Genomic DNA, 20403 nt, shown 5'->3' on the forward strand with positions numbered 1-20403 from the left:
GGCGCGCCCTTGCCCGCCCTTGGGGGCGGATCGGCCCCGCGGCGCCGTGGTGACGTCCCGCCGGGCGTCGTTGCTATGGGGACGCCCCGAGCCGGGCGCAGGGAGGAACGGGGGCCGAACCAGCGGCCGGGCCCGGCTCGCGTCACGTGACCCAAGCACGCTCTCGCGTCACGTGGGCTCGTCCGCCGGCTTCCGGAAGTGCGTCACGGGCTCGGGCCTGTCTCCGGAGTGGGCCCGCTCGGAACTTCGGCTCGGACCGGGGCAGCGCGGAGCGGCGGCCGGGCCGTGAGTGCGGGCGGGCGGCGGCCGGGGCCGAGCCGGGCCCGGGGGGCGCGGGGCGGGCGGCGCCGTCTCCCCGCCGCGAGCCGGCCCGAGCCGTGGGGCCGCCGGCCACGGCCGGAGGCTGCCACCGGCACCGCGAGGGGCTGCGTTCCGCTCCGCCTCCTGCTCCCGAGGGCCTGAGGCGGTGCTCGGCGGTGGAGCCCCGTGCGCGGGGCCGGAACCGTACGGCGCAGCTCGGGGCTCGCCCTGAGGTTGAAGCGTTGGCCGGGCCCGAGCCTCGGGGCTTTGAGCCCGCGGGGATGAGAGCAGTGGATGCCGAAGGCGTCCGTTCGGATGTGGGGAACGTTGCTGTCGGGTGGGCTCGGGGTTTGGGGAGGGGGGGGAAGCAGGGGGATGGTGGAGACAGGCAGCCCCCTCCCCACTGCCCCGTTAAAGGCTTCCGAGGGGCAGGTGTCGGGGGTTAGGAGCAGGGGACGTTTCCCTGCCGAGTGCCGAATGCAGCCCCAGCATCTGGGGCAAAACGCATCCTATTGTGCACCTCCTGCTGTCTGTGCCTGAATGCTTACTGGCCCTGCAAGGGGAAGAGGTGGCCGTGCTGCCCCTCCACTTGCTGCTATTTCTGTGTTCACATGTTACTGGGGCTACTGAGAGTGTTTGTGCAGCCTCAGGATGAGCTGGGCTGTGGAACTGATTTAGGTTGAAGCAAACTCAGCCATCTGGGCTTCAGTCTGCGTGGCTTCTTGGTCTGGTGCACCCTGCAGCACGTGGGTGCTCATGCTGACACAACACATGAGAAGAAAGAGAAGCGCCTCTTCTTATAGCCATGCTTTCCATACTTGAAGTGCTCAGAGTTGCGGCTCAAGCACCCACCCAGTGCTCCTCCAAGGTTCAGCCCCAGCATTACCTCCCTCAGGACTGACCCCCTGGGAACAGCAGCACCCAAAATGCTGTGCCCTGGATATCCGACTGCTGAATGCCCCCTTGTTGCACATTTCCTGCTTGCAGAGAGGGGAAGAGTCCAGGATTAGGATAAACCAGTGAGAGTAACCTGTGTTTATCTTGCACTTGGCTCAAACCCGGAGGCACCCGCAATGGCCTGAGGCTGTGATCAGGATTCTGGCAGCCAAAATCAGGCGGAGTCCCAGCCCTGCTCAGTTCCTGCCAGCTGTTAGGTGTAACCGGTGGCTGCAGACTCATGGAAGCCAAGCCCCAGCAGGCAGGGGGGGCTGGTTTCCTTGGCAGAGCAGCTGCAAGCAAGCCAGCCCTCCTCATTCTGTAGGACCCTACTCAGAGCTCAGTGTCTCCTTTTTCTTGGTGCCACCCCTTTGAATGCAATGTGGCCTGGCCTGGCCTGGCCCTGCATAGAACAGTATCTGCTTTTCATTTCCCACTCCTCTGGGATTTTCCCACTGGAGACAAAAGTAATTCAGCAAACACAGCTTGCCCACGTTTGCCAGGTCTTGCAGTGCCCAGTTCAGTACATTCAGCAGCTCAGGGCTGGTGCTGCTGCTGTTCCGCATCTGCTCTCTTCCCCTTCTGGGGGCTAGCTGCAGGGTCCTGCTCAGTGTTTCCTTCCTGGGGTTGTCTGGGTCCTCCCTGGTGTGGATTTTGAGGGTTCCTGTGCTGGGCGGTCAGAGGTACTCGAGCTTTCCACTCTGCTCTATTGGTTCTTGGTGACTGGGGCAGGTCGGCCTGATAAGAAGTGGTTTCAGTGTGGGCTTTGCCATGGGGCTGGGCCTGCTGCAGCTGCACAAAGGGTGCCAGCACTTTTGCCACGGGGTCCGCTGCAGTTTGTGGCTGGTGGTTGCCATGAGTGTTCCTGGAACACAAGCGTGCTGGCACTGCTGAGCCTGAACCGGCACTTTCCCTGAAGATATCCTACCCCTGACCGTGTCCGAACGGAGCTCTCAGGTCCATGCTGGTGCAAGGGTGACACAGGGTGATGTGTGGCTCCTGCTGCCAGAGAGGCAGGCACGGCTATGAGGGCTGCAGGGCCGAGATGCTGCTGGGCTCAGGGAAGCCGTTTTCAGCAAGTCAGACCAGTTGTTCTCTGTTCTGAACATCTCAGAGCAAAACCGAGACCAGCTGCAGCCCTTGGGCTGGTGGCTCCCAGCCCTGGCCTGGGAGGCAGTGGGAGGCCATGCCCGGCCTCCCCAGCGTGCGGAGCAGGGGTGTCTTGTTTCCAGCCAGTCCCTGCTGGCGCTGTCTGTAAATCAGTGGGAGATGAATATGCAAGGTGCTGCTGTTCTGGTGGGTGGAGGGAGGAGCTTCCCTCGTGCCAGGGAGCTCCGCTTTCTGCTGTCACAGGAGCCTCTCCCAGCCCTTCTGCTTCTGCCACTGCTTCCTTCTTAGGGTGTTTCTCTCTCCCATTCCCACCCTCTTACATGGACCGCTGTTTTGACTGAAATAGCTGCCGACCCACCTGGTGCCCTGTGCTGTGGGGCTGGCTTGTGTGGGACAGGGCCTTCCCTTTGCCCCTCTTCGCTTTGCCTTTGGGTACCGTTAGAATCAGCAGCAGTTCTGGGTGGTGTAGTGGGCACCATGAACGTGACAATTGCTTTCCAGGTTTGTGTGCGTTGGGAGCCCATGCTTTTGACAGCTGCAAGGGCTGTGAGGGTTTCTCATAAAGGCTGAAGGGAAGGTCATGTGAGGGCATTGGGAGCCTGGGATCCATAGATCCTGATGCTCTTGGGCTTTCTCCATCCACTCCTCCTGCCATGTTTGCTCTCTCATCTCTTTAGGCCACTAGTTCCTTGCCAGAGAGTTTGAGCACAGAGAGTCGCCAAGATAGCTGGGCCAGGAAGAAAACGTCGCACCCCTGACCCAGACTCCATTACCGACCCCGGTGGGCCGTTTGTGTCATCCAAACGGCTGAAAATGTCCAGCAGCACCAATGCCCCTGGCCAGAGGAGAGTGTCTCGGGGCTTGGATGATGCTACCAACAAGAAGAAGCAGAAGGATCGAGCCAACCAGGAGAGCAAGGAAGGTGAGAGCCCCCAGGCAGTGCTGCAGGGAGCAGGCCCAGCGGGATGGTTTCTTGGCCCCGTGGGTGGGAGCCTTGCAGCCATCTGTTGCAGGATAAGCAGATTTAACTAATCGCTTCCTGTGGCTGATTGTAAACCATGCAATGGGATCTTCTTTGGCACAGTGTCCTCCCTGGACCTGTAACCTCCTTTCTTTTGTGCTGCTTAGCACCAGGGATGTGAGGAAGGTCCGGTACATTCCCTCACTAGTTTAAGCCTGACACTGCTCGCAGTGCCTGTTCCCAGTCACTGCTTTCATCTGGGCTGAGCTGCCTGACCCAAGGGAAGTAGGATTGAAGCCTGCAGGTGCTTTTTTCAGCTGGACACACTTCTGTTTTGCAGCCTGCGTGCTGTGGGCTGGTACTGGAGGTGCTGACAAGCACCCGTGGGGTGCAGGCCTGTGGATGGGGCTGTTGCTTCACTTCTTGCACCAGGGCAAGGTGTGGCTCGAGTGAGACATTGCTCTGCAGTAATTCCCTCCACGGCCGCTGTGTATCCAGTGACAAAAACGTTGCTCCAGGTGCAGGCTGCCATGCTGGGCAGGGAATACCTGCAGGCAGGAGGCAGACACAGCTTCCTGCTCCTGCAGCACAGTGTCCCTGGCAAATTGCTTGATTTCTGTGCCTGCTCTGTGCTGACTATTGTAACCTCAAAATAACACAGATTTTTGTAGGCCAAGGTGAAATAGCACTTACTGATGTCTGCGCTTGAACAATAGGCTGCACTCCCCAGTGCAAAACACCAAGGCACAGAGAGTGTGGCTTTGCTGCACCTTTGCGCCTGTGACTGCAATGCGCAACAGAGATTCCCTACTGTTCTGTAGCCTGTTGAGGAGGGCAGCCTACAGCCCCGTGAGCTCTCTGGAGTAGAGACCACAGCTCCTTTTGCCACTGGTTCTTGGCTTCAGGACAAGGTGTTGATGCATTGACCCCTTTGCCTAGCACAGCACATCTCCCTGTGGGGGTGGAGCTGACCCCGAGATGTTTCTGGCTCTTGGAGGTAATCCTTCAGGGAGCAGGGATTAGGTGTCAGGTCAGTTTGGTCCCCTGGTCTGATCTGGAAGGAAGCTTTATCTCTGGCGGGTTGTGCAGTGATGGGAATGTTAAAGCGCAGCTGGGCTGCCTGGTTCTCTTGTTACAGCAAAATTGGTTTGAGCACAACCTAACATCAGGTTCTCGGTGTAAGATCAAGACAGAGCCTCTCCTGTGTGAGTAGAGGCTGGGGACTAGCAGAGACTTGGCATACTGAGTGGGGCACACAGCCCAGTTACCACAAGCTCCACAGTGATTCAGGCCTTGAAGCAGCACTGTCTTTCTGGTGCATCAGTGTTGTTTTGCTTTCACTGCTGAGTTGGGGTGAGGAGCACACAGCACCCATCCTGGCTTCTGGTTTGTTTTGCTGCTGTGGCAAAGCTCAAGGCAACAAGGGAGGTGGGAGGAAGCAGAAGGAAATGAGAAGCGCATACAGAACGAAAAGGCTGGGCAGAGGCTTGGTGATGTATAAAATTTTGGGTGTTGGAGCACCAGTCTGTGCTCTGGGGTGACTGAATGAGAGACCCACCTGTGCTCTGCTTCTCTGCCCACCAGTGTCTCGCCCTGAGCTCGAGCAGGCTGAGACCTCCCAGGAGAGGGACTTGGAGGAGGGTAAGTTGAGGTGTGCGCTAGCTGCCAGTGCATGGCCACCAAGCACCCTCGCAAAGGGTCTGAAGCTCTTGCCTTGTTGTCATCCAGTGCTCTGGCAATCAGCAGAACTAACCTGAGTGCTCCCTTGCCCTCGTGCTCCTCTTAACAGGGTGCAGCCTTCCCAGGGAATGGTACACGTGGCAGGGAACTACCCTCTGCAAGGGAGAGGTTCAAGGCTCGTGGCAGACTGCTTCTGACCCTGGTGTCGCAGTGCCTCTGAGCACAGCCCTGGGATATTTTGCTTCTGGCATCCTCCTGCTTGTTTCATAGCAGGAAGCCTTCCAGGCTGAGAAGATCCCAGGCCATGTCACCCATCAGGTGCTGGTTGGTTTCTGCCTTGGCTCCAGGTTCTCACTTTGAGAACAGATGGACTGAAATCCCGACATAGCCGGGAAAGTAGAACTAAACCAATTGGAAATTAAGAAAGCATCAGTTTTTTGCTGTGAAGATCTTAGGATGCTGCATGGCCAGACCTAGTACCTGGTGGACACCTGATGGGATTCTGTCTGCCATGGCTTGACACTGCTGCTGTGTTTTTTTCCTGGATAAGATGTTTGTGCCAGGCTGGCTGGCCCACCTGTGTTTCAGCTGTGTTAACTGTGCTTACCTGGCAGGAATACAGTGCTCTTCGTGACTATAGCTGAACTACTTGTTTTGCATATGCAAAGGGGATGTGGCAGTTTCTGGTTGTGGTCAGAGTCCACTTGAGTAATTCTGTGGCTTCCTTGTTCACTGGGAAAGCAGCAATTGCTTTGTAGTTGGCAGGAGCCACCCCTTCTTTCCAGCCCCACTGCTGCACGTGGCTGGGCCAAGCCTTTCTGCCTCATGATCTCTCTGATTCCCTCTGGGATTCACCTGACCTGCTGCAACCTGCTGCTCAGGTCCTTGTTTGTGACCTGATAAGAGTAGATTACAATTGTTTCTCATTCACTGCCATGAGTTGTGTCCTCTGCCCTGATGTCCTCAACCAGATGGGTGTTTTGCTCATGCTCCCCAGCTCAGGCGTGGGCACTGTGGCCTCACACCCTGGGCAAGTGGCTGATACTTCCCTTCTTCTTCCTAGAGTTGCTGCTGGACTGGAAGCAGAATGCTGATGAGATCATTGTCAAACTGAACTTGGGAAGTGGATCTCTGAAGGTGGAGGACGTGGATACTTCTTTCACTGATACTGACTGTGTGATCAAACTACCAGGTACAGGGAGTGGAGTGACTGCTGCAAATGTTTTCCAGCAGGGCTTGGCACGTCTGTGGACTAGATGTGGGGCTGATCCAGACGAGCATAAAACCTTTCCTTCAGAGGCAATGCCCTGCTGTCAGCTGGCACAGCTTCAGCCAGCAGGCCGGGCTGAAATGAGAACAGTGTAAAAGAAGAAGGGTGTAGGGTTGGGGAGGACAGGAGCTGGCTTCTCTCTGCCAAGTGAACAGGTGCCTGCTGCTGTGCTGGATGCATCTCTGCCCTGCTCTCTGGGATGACTGAGTCGGTGCTGGGTATCCCTTGAAAAAGTGTCCGTGCCCCTGAGGGCAGGGAGACCCGGCGCCTTCCCTCTGGGAAGGAGGCCAGCCAGATGTACAAAGCAAACCCAATGAAGCTGGCATCACCCTGAAGGCTCGTGGGATGTGGTGGCAGCCTGCCTACAGCCTCTTTGGCTCTCAGACAAGAGCTCCTCTGGCCCCTGAGGCAGGTGAGGGAAGGCTGTGGGTAGAGTAGATTGCTGCCTGGTGCATTGCCTGAGGTTCCATCCCCCTTTTCTTGCAGATGGGCGCCAGTGGAGCTGTCAGTTCTATGAGGAGATTGAGGGTTCCTGCAGCAAGATACAGTGCAAGAAGGGAAACTTTCTGCAGCTTGTGCTTCAGAAGAAGATCCCACTCCACACATGGTCTTCACTTCTGGTGAGGGCAAGGGGACCTCTGCCTTTTGGGGGACTGTATGGAGCCTGACAGAGCTGGGTGAGAGTTTAACTCCCTGCTCTTGAGCTGCCCTGACCCAGGGAGCATCTTAGGACACATCCGGCATCCCCAGGCTGCATGAGGGCATTGAGCCAACCACCTCTGTCCGAGGGAGGGCATGTTGTCATGTCCCTGTCCTGCCTGCCACAGCCTCTGGGTTCTGGAGCAGAGCCCTGGCATGCCCTGGGAAGGGGGAGCAAGGGTGAGGGGCTGGCAGAGAGCAAGACAGGTACTGCTGCCTGGCTGTCTTCCCACTGTGTTGCACTACTTTTCACAGAAGAGAAAGAAAGATGGATCCAAAGAGCTGGCCAAAGGGGCCATGTGCTGGGAGAATGGGAAGGAGAAGGCTTCTTCTGCAGAACTGACCCCTGAAGAGCCACGGACTGAAAGTGCTGAGCTGCCAAGAACCCGACGAGAGCCCTCCAACCCCAAACGCGCTCAGGGAAGGAGCGAGGCCCTGGGAGGGAAAAGCCCAGCCAGCCCAGGGACACAGAGTGGCCCCAGCGCCAAGCGGGCAGTATACCTCAAAGTGGCTCCAGCTGAAGAGGAGCCGAATACCAGAGTCGTCGGGAGCGTGGAGCCCAGCAAAGGGCATGGGGGGAGGTCAGGCAGCCGTCGCAATGGCAGAGCCAGCCAGGGCGATGCACCTACAGCCCTGGCTGACCTTGCACCACCATTAGAGAAGGTACGTCACTGTGGGATGAGATGGGCTTCTGGTCCCTTGATGGTGCTGAAGGCTGGTGTGGGCCTAGGTGTGAGGAAGGATGGGTGAAATATAAGCCAGGACCTGGTAATGAGCACTATGGGCACAAAGACCCTTCAGTTGCTGTGCTGAGGCAGTAGTGCTAAGGGGGCTAAGACAAGGGTGTGTGGGCAATGTGGGGCTGTGCCTACTTGGCTGACAGCAGCAGGCTGTGGAGAAGTGTTGAAGTGGTTTGATCAGGGCAGCGTGGGGAGTGAAGTTACCTCTTTTTCACTGTCACTCTGTCTTGAAAGGCTGTGGTTATGGCCAAGGAGACCGTTCCTGTGGAGATGCCGCCACTTGCTGCTACCACAGAGGTGTTCCCCCACCGTGTTGCCACCTGCGTGGAGAAAAGAGTCCTGCAGCCAGGCAGCCCCGTCGAAGCCTCACGGGGCCGGGAGTGTGCGCCTGTCTTGGGAGAGAGCTCTAAGGCCATCCCATCAGCCACGCGTCCCCTAGGCAGAGATGGAGAGAAGAGGGACTGGTCCAAGGATGATGTGGCTCTGGAAGCAGCAGCTGATGGTGAGCAGCCCAGGGGTCAGTGTCTATAGCCTGGCCTGACTGGGAAAGTCTCTCTGCTCAGGACCTCTCCTGGGCCAACCTGCAGTGCTGCCTTGGAGTACAAGGAAGGTGACTTCTCTTCATGTCTTTCCTTGCTCAGAGCCAGAGCCTTTTGTGAGCCTGACCTTTGTCAAGAATGACTCATATGAGAAGGGCAATGACCTGGTAGTGGTGCACGTATATGTGAAGGAGATTCACAAGGAGACTTCTAAGGTTTTTTTCCGGGAGCAAGACTTCACACTGGTGTTCCAGACAAGGTACAAACGCACCTTGGAATGGCATCAAGCTGATGTGGAGCTTTTGCTGTAGTCAGGCTATTTTGTTTACCTCTTCTCTCTTGCTTTTTATTTCTTTGCAGCGACATAAACTTCCTTCGCCTCCATCCTGGCTGCGGGCCCCACACAGTGTTCCGGTGGCAGGTGAAGCTCAGGTATGACTCCCATCCTGCCTGCCTGCACTGAGGTGAGGAAGCTGAGAGCAGGAGCCAGTCCGAGCTGGCTGGTTTGTGCAGGATGTGCTCATTTCTGCACCTAGGCATCTCCATCACACCATACTGCACTAACACCACAATCCTGGGATGGTTGCAGAGAAGCAATCTTCTCCCAGCCTGATCTAGAGCTCTTGGGGACAGAGCCAGACCAGGCTGTGTGTGCTTTGGCTGGGATATCCCACTAGAGTGGGCGTGTGGAGCCAGGCAGAATGGATCTCCTAGGAGGCGGGTCCCCTGTGTGCTCAGTGTGGCTAGATTTGAGGATGTCTGTACTGCTTTGTGGGGCTCTCCTCAGGGTTGATGCTAATTGGGAGACTATGGCCCTGTCTTGCAGAGGCTTCGTTATCTCTGAGGCTGCTGGGAGGACTAGGATGACCCTCACTTGCTGTGTGTTTTGCAGGAACCTCATTGAGCCGGACCAGTGCACGTACAACTTCACAGCATCTCGCATTGATGTCTGCTTGAAGAAACGCCATAGCCAACGCTGGGGGGGGCTGGAGGCTCCTGCCACACGAGGTCTGCACCCTGCCTTCTTCTTGTCTTGACTACCTGCTTGTACCCTAGTGCCTTCCTCACCACCTGCAGGGGCTGGATGGCACTGGGTCCTCTGGCATGGGATCATGGGGAAGTAGGGGTGTAGGGCAGGTGAGCCGGGCACTCGGGAAAGGCACTGCTGCTCGCCTCCCTGCAAGTGGAAGTGGGAGTGGGCAAGAGGCTGTGTGTGAGCATGGGCCAAGCAGTTCAGCCCCACTGTGGGCAGTGCACAGTGCTGCTAACCACAGGCCCACCCTTCCCCCTTTTTAAGGTGCAGTGGGTGGTGCAAAGGTTGCCATGCCTACAGGCCCTACCCCTCTGGATAAGACCCCTCCGGGCAGTAACCAGCACCCCCTGTCCAGCAAAGAGGAGGCCCGAGCCAGCGAGAAAGAGAAGCCACGTGTAGAGGATGGGGGTCTGGATGGTGTGGCAGCCCGTACAACCCAAGAGCATGTGGCAGTGAAGCAAGAGCCACACATCCCCTCGGTGAGTGGAGCTGTACTGTGTTTGACATGGCTGCGGGGAGGTGGGGGTCCACGTGTCCCTTTGTTTGGACTCCACCTCCTTGTTGCTGCTCTGGGGTCTGGCAGACTGTTCCTAGGGGAAGAGTCGGTAATGCTCCTCAGGCATAGCTGGCAGAACTGGGGACAGCAGTTGTCCTGGTGGATGGTGGCTCCAGCCCAGCCCCATGTGAGGCATGGCTTGGATAGTTGGGTTCTTCTGATGTTTCCAGAGACCCCTAGTGCACAGCACCATCACACCTAGTTCTGCTTTGGCAGCCCAAACCAACCTGCATGGTACCACCAATGACACACAGCCCAGTGAGCACTGAGAGTGTGGAAGATGATGAGGATGAAGACGAGAAAAAGAAGGTGTGCCTGCCTGGCTTCACGGGGCTAGTGAACCTGGGCAATACCTGCTTCATGAACAGCGTCATCCAGTCATTGTCCAACACCCGGGAGCTGCGTGACTACTTCCATGGTGAGCGCACCCCTGGAGCTTAGCAGAGCCCTGCCACTCCGTGCAGCCAGCAGCCACCCTCACTCTCTTTCATCTCTTACAGATCGGTCCTTCGAGTCAGAAATCAACTACAACAACCCCCTGGGGACAGGGGGACGCCTGGCCATCGGCTTTGCCATGCTGTTGCGAGCGCTGTGGAAAGGCACACACCATGCCTTTCAGCCCTCTAAACTGAAGGTAGGCACCAGTGTTCTGTGGGAGCTGCTGCATTGTCCTCAGTTGTGGGTCTCAACGCTTCTCTGTGCTGCCCTGCTGCTGCTGCTATGGGGTGCAGCCAGGCTTTGGGCATGGGGCAAGCAGTGTTGCCGGTGGGCTGATGACTGTGCTCCCCACAGGCAATTGTGGCCAGCAAGGCCAGCCAGTTCACTGGTTATGCCCAGCACGATGCTCAGGAGTTTATGGCCTTTCTGCTTGATGGCCTGCATGAGGATCTCAACCGCATCCAGAACAAACCCTACACAGAAACTGTTGACTCAGACGGGAGGCCTGATGAGGTGAGGATGTCTGTGTCCAAGGCTATTGTGAGCACTGGCTGCTGCAGAGCAGCCCTGGCCCGTGTGATTTAGTGTAGTGCTGAGCCCTTTCTCCCCACAGGTGGTAGCTGAGGAGGCCTGGCAGCGACACAAGATGAGGAATGATTCCTTCATTGTGGACCTATTCCAGGGCCAGTACAAATCCAAGCTGGTGTGCCCAGTCTGTTCCAAGGTAGAGCAACCCTGGAGGCTATCCCCCTGTGCCTCCTGTACTGCAGGCTCCAGCCCCCAGAGCACAACTCACAGGGCAGGGCTGGATCTCCAGTCTACCGAGATTGTTGCCTTGCTGATCTCAGCCATAAACAGTTCCCAATACTAAGTGGGCTCTCTTTCCTGCAGGTGTCCATCACCTTTGACCCCTTCCTGTACCTCCCAGTCCCCCTCCCACAAAAGCAGAAAGTGCTGACTGTCTACTACTTTGCAAAGGAGCCACACAAGAAACCCATCAAGGTAAAGAACACTAATTACTCTGGGGAGGTAGCCTGAGAGGGCTCTTGGAGGTGCCACAGGCAGCTGGTCCTGCCAGCAGGCTGAACCTTGTGTTAAGCCAGGGCCTGCGTGACTTGATGTGGCATTACTAACGAGGCACTTTCTTCGCGGCAGTTCCTTGTGAGTATCAGCAAGGAGAACTCCAGCGCCATGGAGGTACTCGACTCGGTGGCCCACAGCGTGCACGTGAAACCAGACAACCTGCGCCTGGCAGAGGTGAGAATGCTAAAACTGACCACCAAGCCGTGGGCTGCTTATCTGGGTACGCCTGGATCCCACGGTTCTGCAGAAAACCTTGCCACCAGCAGCCACTTGTCCATGGGATGAGTTTTGTGCATGGGTGGTAGTGTCATGCATGAGGTGCTGCCAGGCAGAGCCCTGCTCAGGTGAGCTGAGCCTCTGCAGTGGAGCAGGCAGTGCCACCCTGGCAGGATGATGGGCAGAGCACACCATCCCTGTGAAGCTGCTGCCACCACAGCTCACAGTGGGGTTCAGGGCTGTTGCTTCCTCAGGAGCTGAAGAGTTGGATAGTCCTCATAGCATGAGGTAGCCTTCACAGAGTCCTGTTCCACTGCTTTCCTGGCAGGTAATCAAGAATCGCTTCCACCGCATGTTCTTGCCGTCCCAGTCTCTGGACACAGTCTCCCCCACAGACCTGCTGCTCTGCTTCGAGGTGCTGTCCCCAGAGCTGGCCAAGGAGCGGGTAGTGGAGCTGCAGGTCCAGCAGGTAAGCAGCAGGGATTGAGACTCCTAGGAGGCTAAACAGAATGGGGAGAGCAGTGCTAGAGCTTGCACAAAAGGGTAACACACGAGGCTGGCATACCGGCTAATGTGCGCCCAGCACATGGCCCTGGCAGCCCTCTGCCTGCAGGAAAGGGCTGCCCGTCCTCGTGAGTGCCTCCCACCAGCTGCAGCAAGCACAAGGGCTTGACAAGGCTACCTTATCCTGCCCAGGTGCCTTGCCATGCCCAGTGGGTTCTTTCTCCTGCAGCGCCCACAGGTACCTAGTGTCCCTGTCGCCAAGTGTGCAGCCTGCCAGAAGAAGCAGCTGTCAGAGGAAGAGAAGCTTAGGCGCTGCACGAGGTGCTATCGAGTTGGTTACTGCAACGTGTGAGTTGGCTTGGTGCCTCACAGGGAGGGAGGGTCTCCAGCTGTGAAGGGTTGAATGGGAGCTCTCAGCCCACTGGGAAGACTTGGGATGGGCTTGGCCTTTGGGAGGGAGGCAGTCTGGCTGGCAGCACTCCCCTTGTCCCAGACACACCCCTTGAACCCCACCAAGCTCCTGCTGAGGTCCTGCCTGTTCGTTTGCAGGCACTGGGTTCACTGGGGCTCTGTGTGTTACAGGACATGTCAGAAGACACACTGGCCAGACCACAAGGCTTTGTGCCGCCCTGAGAACATCGGTTTCCCCTTCCTCATCAGTGTGCCGGAATCCCGCCTCACTTACGCCCGCCTGGCCCAGCTGCTGGAGGGCTACGCAAGGTGAGGGTGTGGGGAAGGGAAATGCTTCTGTCCCAGCAGCAAACACAGCCAGGAGCTGAGCTGAGCCCAGCTCTGTGCCTGGCTCGCTGTGACTGTCCACTCCTTGCCCAGGTACTCAGTCAGCGTGTTCCAGCCTCCTTTCCAGCTGGGACGGATGTCACCGGAGCAGGGGCTGCAGCCTCTGCTCCTAGACAAGCTGGAGCCCATGGCCAAGGGCAGCTGCGCCGCCGCCACCTCTGCTCCCGAGCTGGGGGACGGGGACAGGGCTTCTGGCCTCCTGCAGGAGCCTCCCCTCTCACCAGCTGTGCCTGAGCTGCATCCAGAGATGAGCGACACTGGCACTGTTCGGAGCAAGGTCCTGGCTGCCAGGAGTTCCGTGCTGAGCTTGGATTCAGGCTTCTCTGAGCACATGGATTCGCAGGGCGACAGCTGTTCTGAGAAGGAGCCGTCCTATGAGAGAGCCCTCAAACCAGAAGGTAGGAGGTGCTGCAGTGCTAACCCTGTCTGTGCCAGGAGCCTGGGCAGCCCCCAGGCAAGGCAGGGAGCAGTTTTCCCTCCTTGGCATTACGTCTCACCACAGCATCTGTTTTCCCCATGCGGCTTGGTCTGGACCCCCCCTGCATATATGGGAAGCTCTGGGAGCTGTGTTTCAGAAGTGCAGCCACACCTGAAATGCCTAACAGCCCACGCTCTGCCCTGCCCTGGCAGAGCCCTCGCAGCAGAGCAAAGACCTGACTTGGAAAGAGTCTGGGCTCTTGGAGGGGTGGGGAGGCAGGGGTTGGCAGAAGCCTTGAGTCCTGTGGGAGGGCAGAGCCCAGCGCTGAGCCCCTCAGGGCTGCAAGCATGATGTTTCCCTCACTCTGACTCAGCTGCACGGGAGCAGCCTCTCGCGCTCGGCCGCCCAGCTGTCACGTTTCCAGACACTTGTCTCAGGATGGCAGCAATGTGCAGCGAAGGGGCAAGGCAGGCAGAGGAGCGCGGCTTGCCAGGGGCAGGCGTCTGCTAAAAATAGTCAAGGACACTGGGCACGTGGTTGTGTCCCTGCAAGGCCGTAGCATGTGAGATGGGGGTGGGGGCACTGCAAATTCTTGGCCCCTACGCAGGGCAAACAGGCAGTGCCACCAAAGATATGTCCCTGCCTGTCCACAGCTGCCATCCCTGGGTACCAGCACACTCCAGACTCGCTGAGCGCCCGTGCCACGCAGTTCTACATCAACAAGATTGATGCTTCCAACAAAGAGTATAAGCTGGAAGATAAAGGTGAGCCTGGAGCCCTGGGGAGATCCAATTTTATCCCTCCTGGCCTCTAGCAGAGCATGGAGCTATCTGGCCAGGGTGTAAGAGGCTCCTAGGGCCAGAGTAAGCCCAGGTATGCCATTGGCCCCAGGCTGGGCAGCAAAAGCTGTGTCTGGCATGGGAGGGCAGGGCTCTACCACACAGAGCTGGTGCCTGTTCCCTGGAAGCTCTTATCAAGTACAGTGCTCATACTCCCCTGAGCAAGTAAACCGGTTCCTTTCAACCTCCCACACTCATAGAGGAACAGAGATCTGTGTGGCTGGATCACCCCCTATCTGAATAGATGCTGGTTTTATTCTCCCTGGTGCAGAGAACCTGGCTTTGGCAGTGAGGGTGCGTGGCAGGACCGCTCGCACCCTCTTGGCCATGCTGTGTTAAAACAGCTGGGCAAGACTGCTCCTAGTCCAGTCAAGGTGGGCTTGGGGGCCAGCTGGCTGAGGTGTGCGCCCCTTCGCAGGTGACACCCCCTTGGAGTTGATGGATGACTGCTCCCTTGCCCTGGTGTGGAAGAACAATGAGCGCCTCAAGGAATTTGTGTTGGTGGAGTCCAAGGAGCTGGAGTGTGTGGAGGACCCGAGCTCAGCCAGCGAAGCAGCCCGAGCTGGCCACTTCACCCTGGAGCAGTGCCTCAATCTCTTCACCAAGCCCGAAGTCCTGGCCCCGGAGGAGGCGTGGTGAGGAAGGCGACGTGGCGGGTTCCAGCCTGCGGGCCCAGGCAGCAGCGGGGGTTTCCCGGGAGCTGCCTGGTCCTGCATGACATTTCTCCTGGCAGCCAGGAGCGCTGGGGAAGGAGGCCAGAAGCCAGCAGGGAGCAGTGCCAGTGCTCCGCGGGGCTGTGCTGTCCTGCCTCTGGCAGGGAGGCTGAGACCTCCTGTCTCCTCTGCTGCATCCACGCGTCGGGGAGCTTAGGGCTGGGCTAAGAAACCCGTGGCTCTCTGCATGCTGGTAATGAACACATGCTTTCCCCAGGTACTGCCCCAAGTGCAAACAGCACCGCGAGGCCTCCAAGCAGTTGATGCTGTGGCGCCTGCCCAACGTCCTCATCATCCAGCTCAAGCGCTTCTCCTTCCGCAGTTTTATTTGGAGGGACAAGATCAATGATATGGTTGACTTCCCTGTCCGGTGAGAGCTCAGGGGGTGGAGTGCTGGGGATAGTACTGCTTGTGCTGCCTGGCCTTTCCCTGACTGTCCCTGTGTCTGTCCTCAGGAGCCTGGACCTAAGCAAATTCTGCATTGGCCGGAAGGGTGAGCAGCAGCTGCCCATGTATGACCTGTATGCTGTAATCAATCACTATGGAGGAATGATTGGCGGGCACTACACGGCATACGCCCGCCTGCCCAACGACAAGAACAGCCAGCGCAGTGACGTGGGTGAGGATCCGCTGTCCTCCCCTCCCCTGCAGCTGTGGATGGTCTCCTTGCTTAACCCTTCTCTCCTCTCAGGCTGGCGGCTCTTCGATGACAGCACAGTCACCACCGTGGATGAGAGCCAGGTGGTAACCAGATACGCATATGTCCTCTTCTACCGCCGGAGGAACTCTCCTGTGGAGAGACCCCTGCCAGGGCACCCCCCAGACCACCGAGCCGAGCGCACCCCCTCTGCTGAAGCTGCTGCCAGTCAGGTGAGAGCTTGGGTCCCTTCTAGCACCGGAGCCATGGAGCCTTGAAATATGCATGTGCCCACCTGCTGGACCCCACAGAGCCTGGCACTGCTGCAGTGCTGTGCTGCCTCTGTTTGAGACTAAAGAGCTTGTGCCAGCTGGGCTTTGGGGTCTGCCTTGCCCTGTTCTGGCTCTGAGCTTGGAGCATCCTTGTCCCTAAGGGGTGGTGGGAGAGCTGGTTCCAGCCCCTGGGCTGGGTGTGCTGGTGGGAGGGCATGGGGCTGTGCCAGGGCACAGGAATGGGCAGGAGGGGGCTGTGCCCTGCTGGGCTCTGCACTGAGGAAGGCTGAAAACGATAGACTGAGAACTGGCTGTGCCAGGAGGCACGGCCTCCTCGGGATAGGGTGGGAATGTTTTCTCCTGTGGCCCCAGAACAGGGCCATTCCAGTTGTAGAAAAGGTGAATGCCAGTACTGAGCCAGAGGCCTGTGAGCTTCTGCGGGATGCTTATGAGAAACTCCCCAGAGCACGCTGTGCTGCAGGAAGGGCAAGGAGGGTGGGCTGGCAGAAAGTGCTTTCAGCACTCATCAGTACGGCATGGATCTTTGCAGAAGTATCAGAAAGAAAGGCCCGGACTGGTGTTGTAGCAAATCACCTGCTTGCCAGGCTTCCCAAAGTCCCTTCTGTGCTGACCTCGTTGGATCTGAGGACAGTGCTTGGCTGTGGCACAGCTGAACACGTGTGCCCCATAGGGACCTTGTGGTTGGCCATCCAAGCCGGTCTGGCTCACGTGGTCTGAGCGTCCTGGCTCTACCTTCTCTGCTGGGGACGGGCCACTCCCATCACAAGGATGTGTGCGCTGGAGCGGCCCCAGCAAGGCTGCTCTGCTTGTCCTGTGCTGGCTGTGGGATCCCTGTCATGCTGGGGATCACTGTGTGCCCTGCAGCAGCTGACCTCACCGGATCCCCCAGGGCTCATCGCAGCCCTTGCAGCACTGTGTCCTGCACAGTGATGGGATGTATTGGATCCTGTGGGGCTGAGTGGTCTTCAAGTACCTGGAATCACCTGCGTCCTCCAGAGACCTGCATCCTGATCGGCTGCCCTGCGTGATCACTGGCACAGGGAAGGGCTGGGCTGTACTGGCTGCCTGCGGATAATCCTCTTGGAAGCTGAGCTGTAATTGGCTCTCAAAGGACCCCAACCTACCGAAGGAGAGCTGGGACTGGTTGTGCTGCGACTGTGCCTCCTGCTCCTGCCATGCAAGCTGCCTCTGAATTGGACATCATCTGAACAATCCCATTGGGATCACCAAACTTGAGCTGTGATGGACTACTTCCTACTCCCTGACCTGCATGGATCCATCAGTGCCACAGAATCTACCCCAGAGGGATCCAGCCGCTGGCTCCTGTGAAGACACTGCTCTCCTGTTGCATCGCCTGCACCCACTAGAGCAACCCCGAGGAGCTGTTGGGGCGGGCGCGACCGCGACCGTGCTGCATGGGGAGGCGGGCTGGTGGGGCACGGGACTGGGCTCGCAGGCAGCCGCCTGCCCCGGGGGATGGCGAGGGGTGTTGCCCATTGTGTTCTCCAAGTGCTGACGCAGGTTTCCACATCGCAGGCTTCTCTGATCTGGCAGGAACTGGAGGCTGAAGAACAAGAGCTGCAGCTCGAGGCTCCCCAAAGGCCTGCGAGAAACTCCTGGAGGCCCCGTGGCCAGAAGAGGAGTCCGGGTACCCCCCAACACCCAGATGAAGGCTGCGTCAAATACTTCATCCTGGCCACCACGGCCGCAATCGTGGCTCTCTTCCTGAATGTGTTCTACCCACTCATCTACCAAACCCGCTGGAGATAGGCGTGGGCACACAGCCAGCTGCAGAGCAGGGCTGCCGGGGCACATACTGTGCCAGGAAGCTGCGCGACGAAGACGTCACTGCTGCCAGGTGGCCAGACAGAACCCTCTGGGCAGCAGGACAGAACCCTGTGGGAAGGACATGCCCGCTGCGGGCACCAATGCTCACCGAGGGAAGCGTCGGGCCATCGGCTCCTGTCTGTCTGCTCTGGCATCTCCTATGCCAGCTGGCAGGGCTGCGTGGCCGGCCCCCAGCGTTACCAAGGCACAGCCCAGAACCAGCATCCCTTCAGCCCACCCTCGCCCTGGCTGCTTGCTTGGATTGGGGCTGGCCCCACTGGTACATGCTGCTCGAGAAAGGACAGTGCCACTGCCACTGGGAACATCCTGGGAACGAGCAGAGCCCTGCCCGGAGGCTATTGTGAAAACAGGATGCCCTGACACGGTCATTGGTCCCACTGCCTCTCCCTGCTTTGGGAGCCTCACGTTCTTCAGAGCTGGCACAAGCTGTATCCCTCCAGGCCAGCATCATCTCCTGTGCTGGGACTGGATGGCTTGTCACAGAGTGCTCTGTGCTTCCTTGCTCGGCCAGAGGGCTTGGCCACAGCGCTGCTCCTCGCCCCGGGGCAGGGGGGAGCAGCACCCAGGCAGACTGTGCTGGGGCGCCCCAGGCACACGCTGACCTGCGTGGGCTGCCCCCGCCTGCATCCGAGGGTCCCAGTTCTCCGCTGTGCATGGCCGCCTGGGATGGGTCTGGGGGAGCACGGGGCAGCACCTCGTTGAGAGACTGGTGTGGGGTTGGGGAGCAGCAGGCAGGAGCTAGGCTGCAGGAGGCCAGTGGGAGGCTGTGCTGGCAGCGTCACTCTGCTGCACGTTGCGGGGTGTGCCAATAAAGGCAGGTTTTGCAAAGAGCCGCAGCACCCTTCTGTGTGACAGGACCACGGCATCGGCCAGGGGCTCTGTACACGAGCCTGCTCCAGTGCACAGCAGTGCCGGTGCCCTCCGTGTGCCGGAGGCAGCTGGCTAGAGTGTCCCTCTCCAGCCCCCTGCGCTGATCCCATGGGCCCAGCCGGCACAGGGGCACTGTCCCACGCTCAGCTGGGTGCGGCAGGCTGCGGGCAGAGCTCTGCCTGCCTGTGCCGTGGGGCCCCTGCTGTGGGGCAGCAGCCGTGGCATGTGCAGGGCGCCGGGTGCCCGGAGGGCCTGGCAGCGTGCGGTCCTGCCGGGCTGGGGCGAGGGCTGCAGAGGCAGCGCCGTGTGACATTGAGACGTGTTGCCCTTGGCCGAGTGCGGCTCAGGCTGCTCGGGCGTGTTTGGGTTTGAGAGGTGACTTCAGAGCCCTGTGACTTCCTTTTCCGTCTCGGATGCTGTCCTGCCGGCAGCGCCCTTGGCCGTCTCAGGAAGGATGCTCAGTGGGAACGGCTGGGGCCCCGTCAGCGCTGGGGGACTTGAGCGGGGCAGCGCGGCCCCCGAAGCCCCCCCCGCCCTGTCCCCGTTCTGCAGCCGCGCGGCCGTACCCTTGTCCCCGCACGCGGGTCCCAGCCCGGTGCGCCCTGAGGTCGGGACGTGCCTGCCCTGGAACAGTCGCCTCATTGTCTGCGGTCTGAGGCCCCCACGCGCCCACGGCGCTGCCCTCGTGGGGCTGAGTCAGCGCCCGGCGCCTGCGGGGTGACCTCTGCTCCTCCTGGCGCTGGAGCCCTGGGCTCGGGGCCACGCACCACTCCCTGCACCTGCCTGCCCTGCAGGTGGGGGATCCGTTCCCGGACCCCCTCCCCCCCCATCCCGTGCCGCTGGCGGGGGCGGCACCCACCCTGCGGGACCGCTGCTGGCCCCGTACCCGCGCTGGGTGCTGCCCAGGGCGGCAGCGCCGGGGCCGGGCCGAGCGTGCCGCAGCCTGGCTGCAGCGCTCGGGCAGGTCGGGGCCGTCTGCGGGGCCGCTCTGGGCCCGTCGCCTTCCACCCGCCCCGCTTTCGGGCCCTTTGCCGGGAGCAGAGTGGGGGGAGAGAGGTATGCACCGTTCTGCACTGTCTCACGGCCGCCTTCTGCTTGCAGGGACTGACTCCGGTGCCGTTCGGATCCGGCCTGGCCCCCGAAGGAGCCCCGCCGCTGGCTGCGGAAGGCCTCCCCGAGCGCTTCGCCAGCCCCGCCGAGCGCCCGGCCCCCTCCTACAGCAGCATGGAAGAAGTCGACTAGGGGCAGCGCGGGCACCCGCCCTGGGGGTGCGGGCCGGGCTGGGCACCGGGAGGGGTGGGGGGCGGGCGGGGCTCGGGGTTTGTCCTGCTCTCATTAAACTCGCTGAACTCCGCTCGCCTCCGCTGCCCGCTGGGTGCCCGGGGGCTCCCGCCGCCCCCGAGCCAGGTGTGCCCCGCGGCGCTCCTCGCGGCCCTCGCTGTCGGCCGTGCCTTGTGTCACTCCGCGTCCCGGCGCCGTCGCCCGATGTCTCGGTGCCTCGTGGCGCTCGGTGCACGCTGCTGTCGGGGAACGCCCGCTGTGCCCTCGTGCTGCGCTTTGCCCCGCGTCCCCAGGCGCACCCGAGTGCCCTCCGCCGTGCCCTGCGGCCCTGAGCACCGCGGTGGATGCGGCGCTCGGGGACGGGGCTCGGTGGGCACGGTGGGGTCGGGCTGAAGGTCGAACTAGAATCGGAAGCGGGTGAGGTGATCTCAGAGGTCTTTTCCGACCCGGATTCTGTATCGGCCAACGTCCCTCGGTGTGCCGGGGGCGACCCGTGTCCCCCGGTGCCCCCTACCGCCCCGAGCGCCCCCGTGTTCCCCCGCCACCCGCCGCGTCCCGTTGCCCGGTGCCCGCGTCCCGGTGCCGGTGGGGCGGACTGCAAGTCCCGGCAAGCCGCGGGCGGGCGGCGCGGCCAATGGCTC

General features: G+C 59.9%; 1 protein-coding gene across 9 annotated transcripts; it reads left to right on the forward strand.

Annotated features, from left to right (window-relative positions):
• Positions 134-19798, forward strand: USP19 (ubiquitin specific peptidase 19). 9 transcript variants are annotated; one of them, XM_021409750.1, is made up of 27 exons: positions 134-285; positions 3024-3268; positions 4892-4948; positions 6051-6179; positions 6744-6877; positions 7212-7619; positions 7931-8198; positions 8338-8494; positions 8596-8667; positions 9128-9243; positions 9533-9747; positions 10041-10242; positions 10325-10458; positions 10617-10775; positions 10876-10986; positions 11154-11264; positions 11418-11519; positions 11890-12030; positions 12295-12413; positions 12648-12785; positions 12897-13261; positions 13935-14045; positions 14539-14755; positions 15051-15203; positions 15289-15452; positions 15525-15703; positions 19583-19798. In XM_021409750.1, the coding sequence occupies exons 2-27, from the start codon at positions 3160-3162 to the stop codon at positions 19721-19723; spliced, it is 4212 nt and encodes a 1403-aa protein (XP_021265425.1). In that variant the 5' UTR covers positions 134-285; positions 3024-3159; the 3' UTR covers positions 19724-19798. The 9 variants fall into 9 exon arrangements, with proteins under 9 accessions (XP_021265425.1, XP_021265428.1, XP_021265420.1 ...); XM_021409753.1 differs by having other exon boundaries at positions 9539-9747; XM_021409745.1 differs by lacking the exon at positions 19583-19798 and adding an exon at positions 17300-18441.

The sequence above is a fragment of the Numida meleagris genome, chromosome 11 (genome assembly GCF_002078875.1).
Source record: "Numida meleagris isolate 19003 breed g44 Domestic line chromosome 11, NumMel1.0, whole genome shotgun sequence".
In the NCBI taxonomy this organism is placed as follows: domain Eukaryota; kingdom Metazoa; phylum Chordata; class Aves; order Galliformes; family Numididae; genus Numida; species Numida meleagris.

Coding starts and splice junctions, on each gene's coding strand:
- USP19 (XM_021409745.1), top strand. CDS start 3,160: ATGTCCAGCAGCACCAATGCCCCTGGCCAGAGGAGAGTGTCTCGGGGC. Junction 11,520..11,889: donor ACAACCTGCGCCTGGCAGAG/GTGAGAATGCTA, acceptor CTTTCCTGGCAG/GTAATCAAGAATCGCTTCCA. Junction 15,453..15,524: donor CAGCCAGCGCAGTGACGTGG/GTGAGGATCCGC, acceptor CTCTCCTCTCAG/GCTGGCGGCTCTTCGATGAC.